This window comes from Mixophyes fleayi, chromosome 9 (genome assembly GCF_038048845.1).
Source record: "Mixophyes fleayi isolate aMixFle1 chromosome 9, aMixFle1.hap1, whole genome shotgun sequence".
In the NCBI taxonomy this organism is placed as follows: domain Eukaryota; kingdom Metazoa; phylum Chordata; class Amphibia; order Anura; family Limnodynastidae; genus Mixophyes; species Mixophyes fleayi.
Genome location: NC_134410.1, coordinates 124254002 through 124265627, shown reverse-complemented (window position 1 = coordinate 124265627; position 11626 = coordinate 124254002). Strand labels below are relative to the sequence as shown.

At 43.0% G+C, this 11626-nt stretch overlaps 1 protein-coding gene across 2 annotated transcripts; it reads right to left on the bottom strand.

Annotated features, from left to right (window-relative positions):
* Positions 1-383: 383 nt before the first annotated feature.
* LOC142101217 (leucine-rich repeat neuronal protein 1-like) lies at positions 384-11626 on the bottom strand. 2 transcript variants are annotated; one of them, XM_075185518.1, is made up of 4 exons: positions 11298-11626; positions 949-4306; positions 615-720; positions 384-544 (listed from the first exon to the last, which is right to left on the bottom strand). In XM_075185518.1, exon 2 carries the CDS (start codon positions 4254-4256, stop codon positions 2046-2048), a length of 2211 nt encoding a protein of 736 aa, XP_075041619.1. In that variant the 5' UTR covers positions 4257-4306; positions 11298-11626; the 3' UTR covers positions 384-544; positions 615-720; positions 949-2045. The 2 variants fall into 2 exon arrangements, with proteins under 2 accessions (XP_075041619.1, XP_075041618.1); XM_075185517.1 differs by having other exon boundaries at positions 384-720.

The window sequence follows — 11626 nt, the reverse complement described above, 5'->3', positions numbered from 1 at the left end:
TCTGCTGACTTCAGTGGTCACGTTTGTTATGAAATGCTTTAAACTGAAAGAAGAAAAAAAAATCCTCGCTTTTGCTTAAAATGTATTCTTCTCATACAGATATTTTTATCTATTTATTAACAGTTCACGGAACTGAAATCAAAGGCAACAATATTTATTAAACAGGAGAGGTAAAAAAGAAGCTTGTATGTAAATGGCACCAGTCACCACATACACACACACACACACACACACACACACACACACACACACAGCCTGTCCCCTCAAGTCACCGTCCCCCCCCCCCCCCCCCACACACACACACACACACAGCCTGTCCCCTCCAGTCACTACACACACACACACACACACACACACACACAGCCTGTCCCCTCCAGTCACTACACACACACACACACACACACACAACCTGTCCCCTCCAGTCACTACACACACACACACACACACACACACACACACACACAACCTGTCCCATCCAGTCACTACACACACACACACAGCCTGTCCCATCCAGTCACTACACACACACACACACACACACAGCCTGTCCCATCCAGTCACTACACACACACAGCCTGTCCCCTCCAGTCACCGTCCCCACACACACACACAACCTGTCCCATCCAGTCACTACACACACACACACACACACACACACACAGCCTGTCCCCTCCAGTCACTACACACACACACACACACACAACCTGTCCCCTCCAGTCACTACACACACACACACACACACACACACACACACACACACACAGCCTGTCCCCTCCAGTCACTACACACACACACAGCCTGTCCCATCCAGTCACTACACACACACACACACACACACACACACACACACACAGCCTGTCCCCTCCAGTCACTACACACACCCTGTCCCCTCCAGTCACCGTCCCCCCCCCCCCACACACACACACACACACACACACACACACACACACACACACACACATGACCTGTCCCTTACATTGAATGTCACAATTCAAAAAATGGAATATTGTTCTCATATGTCACTGAGAAGTTGGTGGTTCCAGGGACCTTGAAGCTGTCACTATGCACAATTCCGTGAACCCCACAGTGACGTCCCCTGTACCCCGGTGCCAGAGCTCTATATGGGTTTTCTCTCTCTCTCTCTGAAAATGACGTATCCTGTTCTTATTGATAAGGAGACGCTGTGTGTGTCTCTGTGCTGCTTTCACTGTTTCACTCTTCTGGTCTTGTTCATTTTACAGTTTTATGAAGGCCTTTGAGGACACTGTAAATCATTATATATTGTTATATCTGTAAATATATTTTTTAAAAATATCCGTATTCTGGGTGTTGTTTTTTTCTGTCTCTGATTGGTCGTTACTTCACTTTCACACACACATATATCACGTGATCTTCTTACTAACACATAGCTGACAACCCCGATACCCGTTATAAACAATGCACTCTATAAAGTTATTGGTTCATTATAACCCTTATTATATGTGCCGTAAACATCGTTACAATCTTTTTTTTATAGTTTAAATTCGTATCATTGATAAAAAAAAAGAAAAGGTGAGAATGGATATTGAGTCAGTAAAACTAGGAACTTTTCTGGTATGGCAATATTCAGCAACAAATCCTTATTACCCATAATCCCTGTGGTGCACCTACAAGTGTTTCCAGGTTATCCGAGAGGGGTGTATCCGTGTTACAATGTCACACATATATAGATATCACAACCAAATCAACAGACTGTAGGCTGGTTTGATATTCCAAAAAATTCCTTACTTATTGACAGAAATGTACTACAATAGACAACGGACTTTATATAAATTGTATAATTTTTTACTTTTGGAGGCTGGTAATGGAGTTAAGCAGAAAAATCTCTAATAACAAAAGACGTTTATCTTCTCGGTGTCTCTAATGCCGCTTTGGGTGAAATTGTGCCAACGTCACCACCGCTTGTACAAAAAATTTCTACGACAGAAACACCTTCTACTAATGGAACGTATTGTTACACTGCAAAGTCTGTGTTTAATGGTCATATGTTCAGTTCTGTGCAAGTTTTAAGGCTGCCACATGTAAGTCTTTGAAGTGTCGATTTGAACCACAGTGGGGAAAGTCTTGTCGTCTTGTGGTGGCACCAACGCCGGTGGCTCCAAGCTACTCTCTTTTTCCTTCTCTCCCTCTCCTTCCCAAAGGCTGATGAGCGGTGGGTAGAAGTCATTGAGAGGGATGAACGATGCCCTCTGCATGTATTTTTTTAAAGAGTGTCCACAGTTTTTGTATCGGAGGTGGTGCCCTGCGTAGACGATGACGGCAGCCATGCACAAACCAGCGATGAGAGACCCGAGTGCCGCCGAGAGGGCGATACTCACCGGCCTCCCAACCGCTGCCACCGAAAAGGAAGCGTCTTTGGTGGTCACATTCAGGCAAGACTGCTGGCTTGGACGGGATACAGAAGATACGGTAAGGCACACCTCGTACTTGGTGGCCGGCTGGAGATGCGTAAGGTTATACTCTTGAATCTCGAGAGGGACTTTGGCCGTGTAACTGATGTGCGGGTTGTGTATCCTCATAGTCGCAGAGGCCCATTGGACTGGCACAAGGACACTGGGGGCGTTTGCTGGGCCGCCCAACATTTTCCACTCCACCACCACGAAACTAGAATGCACTCGCTTGGTAATTATAGAAAAAGAAGTGACCTCCTGCTCCTGGGTTCCATTGATGTAGAGAACGACACTTTTGCTGTCTGTTCCGTCTGAGTTCCACATTTGGCACATGTATGAACCAGAATCTTCCTCAGTAGCATCGAAAATTTCCAGAGAGCCTTCGGGGTGAATTCGGACTCTACCCGTTCCTCCTGAAATCCTTTCTCCATGTGGAGTTATCCAATAAATTTCTGGTTTTGGATGACCACTGGCTTGGCAATTGAGAGTTACTAGCTGGTGCTTGGAAAGATGCAGCTGAGATGGAAAAGAGTGCGTGTCTATTAATGGTGGACATCTACTTAACCAAGCTTGACCTTGTATCTCCTGAAAGAGGTGTCCACTGACCAAAGGCGGGCTTCTGCAAAGTGTGGCCTGGGCTTCAATCAGCCGTAGCGATGAAAGTCCTTTCCAGTTATTTTGGCAATCACAGCGCAAAGGATTACTGTATAGACTGATTTCCGTTAATCCTGGTAGTGTCTGAAATACTTTAAGTGGAATTAAGGCTAATTGATTGTTGCTAAGAAGTAGAGTCTTCAAAGCGCCAACATTGGAGGCAAATGCACCAGGGTCCAGGTAGGTTAATCTAGGGTTGTTGCAGATTTCTAATTTAATTAGCTCTGGTAGATCCTGGAAGGCTTCAGCCTCCACACGTTCGAGCTCTTCCATCGAATTTAGGCTTAGCTCCTCAAGGTGGAACATATCTTTAAAATCACTCGACTTAACTCTGCTTATAGGGTTTTTGTTGAGGTCCAAGAATTTTAGCAGCTTCAGTTGCTTCAGTGCTTCCTTGGGAACAGAGGTTAATCGGTTATCAAAAAAGGAGAGACTTTCAAGATAGTCCAACCCAAAAAAAGCATTTTCTGGAACATGGTCAAGCTCCATCCCTGCCAATACGAGACTATGTAATCTTCCGAGGGGCTGGAAATTCAAGTTTTGAAGTGCACTAACTGGATTCTCTCCAATCATGAGTATCTCTAGGTTTGGAAGATCTTCGAACCATCTTGAGTCAATGACCTGTAGGCGATTAGCGTTGAGATGAAGTCTTAGAAGCTTTCCTAACCCGGCAAAGGCTCGGGGGCCAATAAAGTTAATCCGATTATGGTTAATATACAACTCTTCTAGACTCTCCAGATCTTTCAGGCAATAGTCCGGTAGTTTCGTGAGCTGATTCTCCTCCAGATAAAGGGTTATGAGATGTGTAAGGTTGGATACACTCAGATCCTCAATACTTTGAAAGTGGTTTTGGGACAAATCCAACTCGGTAAGGTTGACTAGATCTTGAAGTTCTAAACCCATATGTGAGATCTTATTACTTTGCAGCAATAACACTTGGGTGTCGAAGGAAATATTTTCTGGGATGTGAGTGAGTAGGAGGTCATTGCAGTCGACTGTTTTGGCTTCTTGATTAACAGACTGCGGTGTAAACCAAGGCCTTGTCTCACATACACATTGAGGAGGACAGAATGCCAGACAGGACATTGAAAATGTCTGGGAAATGATAACGAGAAGACACAGTTCAGTCCAAGGAAGCGATCTCTCCATCCTCGTACACCGGGAACGAGGCATCTTGATAGTCTCCCGGTAAATTAAAGCAGGTCAGATGTGGGACGATAGATCTGTAACGAGAGACAGTGATTGGAATTAAACCTGTTCAAGTAGGTATCAATGACCATCAGAATTTTAGTCCAAGTCAAAACATTCTCAAGTTTAAGAACTGTCTGTTAAATAACCAGCGTTAATCAGGTTTCTTACATATAATTAATTGATTTATTTTATTGGAAGCATCTATTGATTTTCTTCTCTCCCCGTAACTGTTTTTTTTTTTTGTTTCAACCGTAAAACGCCATTAAAAGTATATTTTGCTCCAATATGAAAACACCTTACAAAATTGTATCAAATAGCTGACAATTTCCGAACGATGATAGTACTTAATAAATTACAACGCTCTATCTATGTAATTTTGTATGTAGCTAGGAATCGATTATTTTCCACTGAGTTTTTTTCATGTTCGCCTCGCTACGTTGTCAGTGCACCCAGAAAGTTTGGTCTCCCATCAACATCAAAGAATAACCACAAATATATTTAGTTCTATCAAGTCCATGAAAACTCTGCACGACTGTTGCTTTTAGCTTCCAGCTTTTATTTTAGGCATAATGACCTGCTAATATGAATAAGGCTTCTAGTTTCCTTAAAATTAGACCTGGAAAAGAAAAGATTACAGGAGATCAATGTTAGGTCAAAATGCAGTGACAGGAGTTGGAATTAATTATCCTAATTCTGTAATCCAGGTGTACAAGACATTTGGGTGTCAGACAGGCACTTTTTCAAATGTTTTACTTTTTGGATGAAATTATTCTTTAAATGCATCGGAAGCAGCTTCGCTTAACTACTATAATTAATATTACTGAGATTATGGGGCACTTTAATATCAATGAACACATTTTAGGGGTTATTTGATAAACATTTGCCATCATACAGGATTACATGTTAAAAAAAAAAAAAGTTGGGAAGATCTGCACTAGATGATGAATAGAATGCTAATTAAGCAAAGCTTAGAGACTGTTATTTCCTATACTAGAAGGACCTTGAATGCATACAGATATTAATCAGTGTAACCATCAATGCAGAGGACGTTACGTTTTGTGTTCATGGTCCACCAACCATGCCCTGAAATTTTCATGTGCATTGAAGATCTATTTTCCATAAAGACGCATCCAATCCTGTTCTGCCCTGTTGAGCCAGGTACGTCGCAAAGACGCTAAGCGGGGGCTCAGACACACACACGATAAATATTGGGATACGGTCAGGGGTTTGCATCCCCCTTTAATGATTTTTTGTTATTTTTTTTAGGGAAATACAAACTGCCTTAAGATAACCAAGACACAAGAAAGCCTTACGTGTTGGCTACATTGCTTCAGATCTGACTATTAGTCGGTTAATTTTGCAAAAAGGAATCAATTTCTGGACATAACCGATCATTATTATTCAGAAGCTATAGATTACAGATGGGTTATAGGGATGGAGATGGATGTGTGTATGCAGAGAGGGATGCAGTCATGCATTCATAAATATTTGTCACATAATTCTGTATTTTTTTTTTTACCCTGCTTAAATAATTTATTCACTGGTCTTCCCCCCCCCTCCCTGTTTATCGCCTTCGTCCTCCTCGCCTCCATTTTGTCGACCCCCCTGGCTCACAGGATGTTTGCACTTTCCCCCTATCGCATCCTTCAGCCAATTTTCTTCCCCTCCACCCCACGACCCTTGCTCCCAGCCCCTTGTCTCCTCATCTCCCGTCGTATCCATCCAGCTTCCCCTCGTTTGTTTCCCCGTCTTAAGCCTTGTCTCCTACGCTCTCTTTAGCTCGCACTAAGTCGTTGTCATGGCAACACCCTGAGCGCCTTCTCCCAGCGACATGAAAATCAAGGCACATGATTAACCCTGAACCTGCTGCTTCTGGTGAGGTCTGCTGCTACGTGCCACGGGGGCGGACTCTCTGCATCTGGGTAAACAAGCGACAGAAGGAACCATTTGCAAAAAATAATAATAATAATATATATATATATATATATATATATATATATATATATATATATATATATATATATATATATAGATATACAGAGAAAGGTGGCAGACTGAAATTTTGGCTGTCGTATGATAAATCGAGAGTATGCAAAAAAAACAAACAAACGATGACACATATATGTAAACATATTGGGTCTGATGCGTCAAAGCACGCATACTTTGACGAAAGGCGATCGCCCTTTCCCCGCTCAGAAATCGTAGGCTGTATTAAGTGTCCTTTGCGCTCAAAGATTAATTGAACTTGGCTGCGTTCTGTGGCATATTGCATGGTTCTGCGCAGAGTGGTTTTGCGGGTTATACGCACAAAATCAACGTTTTACGTTCCTTAATGTATCCGGTGCGTTATGATGTTTTTGTGAAATGGAGAATTTGTGTGTGTGTGTGTGTTAAGGCATAAAATTCTCCATATTATGCAGATATTACCAAGCTTTAGATCTGTTTCCCTTTATGTGTTTGAAGAACTCCCTAGGGTCTTATAATTTACCCTGGGGTACACATTATATAAGGGTCTGCACAAGTCGTCAGTATTCACTGACCTGCACTAATTTTAATGTCATGTGCAATTGTTTTAAAGCAACAAGTCAAGCTTAAAACGCTGCCTGCTTTACATGACGCATGATTTTAGAATTTTCCGTTTGCCCTGTCACAGAGGCAATTGCCTTATTCACTGTCCAACGCGCTCCGGACCCGGAATTATAAAGTGCACTGCATGCGTTTAGTGCAAAATGCTGCAGTATTGATCCAGGCCGTCTAGTTGGTCCTTTAGCTATTTCCCTTCCCCCCAATATACCCACTCAAAGGACAAATATGTCCCCGGGCGGGACAGGACCCAATATTCTGGACTGTCCTGTTGAAATCAGGTCAGTTGGGAGGTATGGCCCCCTAAAAATGTGATCTCTCCTCCTTGCAAACCTATGCTGGTGGAAACCCACTCCATTATAAGATAATTACTAAAGAAGAGAGCCTTGGTTGTGAGAGCTTTTGTTCTGTCTATTACATACAGGTAATTTGTATTTTCGGCTTGTTTAACCTGGCCTGAGCACCTATTGCCGTCACTCTTCAAAAGTGGGGATGCACAGATGAGCAGGAGTGGGAGTAGCTAGGAAAACTATTGAACAATCGGATCGTTACAGTCTATTTAATTTCTGTCAAGCCAATGCAAGGCCTTGGGTAGGTAAATTGGAAGTGGGAGAAACTAAGCCAACACTTAGCAAATCCAAGTAGATATGGTAATAAGTGCACCTCTATGTGGAACAAATGTCATACATCCAACTTGCCAGTAACTTTGTTCTGGAATTGTGGCAGTTACCTTCATAAATTCATATTTTAGAATAACTCTTATACACCAATAAGCATCCGGTGTGTTTAATTCTGCAGATCCCATGAAGGATAGGAGACTACAACTCTTCCAGAACTAATAGGCTCCCAACATCCATCGCTTCTGGCTCAAAACAGTGTTACATACACAGTTTCAGCACTAAGGACAGCTCCTGCTGACTTCGTGTGGAAGCAATAACTGACCGGTAAGATAACTAGTGACATCACAAGCGCAAGACCCGACGACCGCTACATATAATATTCATGCTTCATTCAGTTCATGGGGCAGAGTCCTTATGAGTTTTGGGAATGACCCGGAACAGCCAGGAACGTGCCCTCTTCAACCTTCTCAACTATCTCGCTCCACAAAAGGAAATCTCGCTTCTGCACTGCTCCACAAAACAAGGTGCCTCTTCTGTACGCCGTCAGAAAACGCCTTCATTCCACCCAATTGCCCCCCCCCCCTCCTTTGCTTGTGCAAACCGCTGCCCCTCCACAATTGTGGCCATCTTGTTCTGCAGTCTTATGCACCCTAACCAAAATCTAGACTCCGCTACCTAAATCAAGGTGCGCAGCCTGTCCAAAGCTGCATTTGCGCGGTAGAGTGACTGTTTTGCGTCTGGTAATCAGGGACGGCAGGCGGACGACTGTCACTTGTATTTTGTATACAACCTACAGCAAATCGCCAAACTTAGAGGCCTCACATCCTGATTTACAGATCTTTCCATCACCTGCTTATCTGAAATGCTACAGGCAGTAAATACTTCATGTTTAAGGCAAGGAAATAATAAAACAGGGGCCTGAACAGTTGTCTGCACAAGTATATATAGATCTCGGGGTCACGCAGTGAGTATTTATAGACTCTGGCTTAGAATAAAGTATATTTCATTTCCTCTGACTCTCTGATTCCTTTAACATCCAGTTTATTGCAGCTCCTGAGTTCATGTGTGCAATAAATGCCTGTCACTTAAAGATTGGGAGAGAGTTTTCACAAGCATTATATGAAGTGATGATCACATTTTACCTCCAAAACGCGTCAGCCTCCAGATAAAAATGTTTCTGACGGATACATACAGTAGACCTAAGTCATAAACGTTTGCCTTGATTGTTCGCCGTGCTTTTTGGAGATGCCAATGCAAACTAGATGTACGTCTAGGTGTGCGGAGAGGTCGGGAAAACCTTAGGCGGACTGCGCAAAAGTGTAAATGTCACATGAAAGTCCAAAGTGATTTTAGCCCGGGGGGCATGACCCCCAGACCCCATCCCCTGTGCGCGGCTGACAGAGAAATATAAATGCTCTAATTATCACTAAGTGATGTATGAGCAAATTTTGGCCACGCAGGTTACAAGCAAATGTCGGCACACGTTTGCCTATAGGAGTCGTCAAACTGTATTTCCGTCCTGCTAGATCAAATCCAAGCAAATGAAAATACAGGATTACACCCACCTCTTTACAACAGTCGCTCAATATGGTAAATTAACCAAGGATTCCACAATGACACAGTGCATGTAAAGGTGAGAAATGCGTAGGGTTCAGGAGGGGCAAAGATTAATAGCGGACATAGGAGATATACAGAGCAGAGAACAAACAGTTACACAGGTCATACTTGAATAAGTAATGTAAAAGAACCACAGTTAGGTAGAATAGGCAATGCTGTCACCTGTGTAAGAAGTACAGGCGCTATTGTTGTACAGGGCTGCAAATCGCCAGAAAATTTACTAGCAGTCAGCAAAAAGTATGTTGCCCTCAAGTAAGAAAAAAATCCCCTAACAATATGAAAATGGATTAATACGACCGGATCGATGAAGTGAACTTTCACTCACATCCCTCTATTCTCACATGGCTCTATCATCTGACTCCCATTGTTGTGGTTGTGCGGCTCTATCACCCAGGTTCTATCGCCTAGTTCTGTCATTATAGCGCAGTTGCTTGACTCTATTGCATTGGCTCTATCATCTAGCTGTGTCGCCATGACTGTATTGAGTAGCTCCGACTCACTCCGGCTTTGTCAAGAAGCTCTATTACGGCAATGGCTCTATCATCCCGTATCAATTACTCAAACGCAGACCACAGTGGATATATTATATTGGATCAATATGCCAGCTCTACTGCATGACCTCAGCTGGTGACACAGGATCAATTACACTGCTTCTGCCCTGGTGGTCTATCACTGGGACTCTATCGCCTAGCTCTGGCTCTAGCACCATGATTCATTGTATCACAATCCACAGTAGTCATTAAGTGATAAAAATCACCTCAACCAATCATTAGCTACCTATATAAATTGTTTGCTTAAGCATTTAGATAATGCAGTACTCCCAATTAACCTACAGGTGTCGCTGTTTAATTGCTGTCCATGGAGAGGATTGATCCTGTCTCCACCAATAGCAACACACTAAAGAGGAGGAGCTTTAGAACTGAACACTGAGGGGTAAATGTATCAAGCCACGAGTTTCTGGGGGGGGGGGGGGGGTTGAAAAGTGGAGATGTTGCCTATAGCAACCAATCAGAGTCTAGTTATCATTTTGTAGAATGTTCTAAATAAATGACAGCTAGAATCTGATTGGTTGCTATAGGCAACATCTCCACTTTTCAAACCCACCGAAAACTCGCAGCTTGATACATTTCCCCCCTAAGGATCTTGTTTGGAGTTGGAAGCAAAACAAAAAGAGCACATTTGCACCTTGGCAAAACCACGTTGCACTGCAGGAGGCGGAGGGCACATTTAAAATGTGCAGTCAAATTTAGAGTTGTGAGGGGGCGTGTCCTAGCTCAACTCTAAATTGCAGTGCAAAAAATGAGCTGTCCAGCATTTGTGTGCTACATGCAAAAGCAGCCAGTATTTTCTCTCCATGCAAAAAAACTAAATAAATGCATTTGCACCCCTGGCATCGCAATATGGTTTAGTCCACGAGCAAATTTGCTCCTTATTTTGCTACTTAAAATATTTAGGTATAATTAATTTTTACAAATATTATTTTGGATAATAGTTTCCCTTTAATGTTGCATACAGATGCACATGTCGAGCATGTGGCAATTATGTATCAGATATTTAGGTGATATCTCATTCTGTGCAGACCTTGTAAGCTATGCGCCAATAGGACTCCCAAAATGTAGATGCCATAATATTATTTTGATGATATACAAATGCTACATTGTATTTAATGAGTCTCACATCACACCTAGCCTACAACACACATGATGTCACCACACACAACACACACATGTCACATTGATAGTGCAGCCCTGGATTAGTTATCTAAAATTTTTGTTCACGGACTCATCAATGGGCGAGAAAGACGAACTTACGGCAGATAAACTTTTGCACATTTTAAAGCGATCAAACAACAAAGACCACCCAAAACTATTTAGTGTAATGACAACATGGGTCTTATGCCAGGAAAAAAAAATAAGAGTCCAATTGACTCACTTATTGGTTAACTCAGATTTTGGTGATAATGCCCCCCACCTCCAACTATCTGGGTTGGCTCCCACGGTGTTAAACGCGATAAAGGGACAACATTTAAGGAGACGGAGGAATAGGTCATGAAGAGTCTAATGAGACGGGGGATGAGATCTGAATATGTTGAGTTAAGGGGAGCAGGAAAGGACAGGGACATGAGGACAATCGGGGAATGGCTACCGTGGAACCACACAGATAGGGAAGACAGACAGGCAGCAGAGGGAAGGAATCTTCTTACCGTTTAAAGGGTCTCTGGCTGCACCGGAAACCTGAGGTCTCAGGATCGCTCTTCTGAGTGTCCGAACTTTCCGCCTTCTGCCGTTACATGCCACGGTCTATCGTTCTTTATCTCCTGCGCCCTTATATTTTCCGTCCCTCCCTGGTTGTCGCAGACCTTTTTCTGTCGCTGCACAGATGTGTCCCTGCAAAGCTTCTTCTTATTCACTGATTGCCCTCCTTGTCTTTGTCATATTTCCTGCAGCCCCTCTCTCTCTCTCTCTCTCTCTCTCTCTCTCTCTCTCTCTCTCCCTCGTGTTCCGCTCTGTAGATGATTGTTTCTCTCCCCTT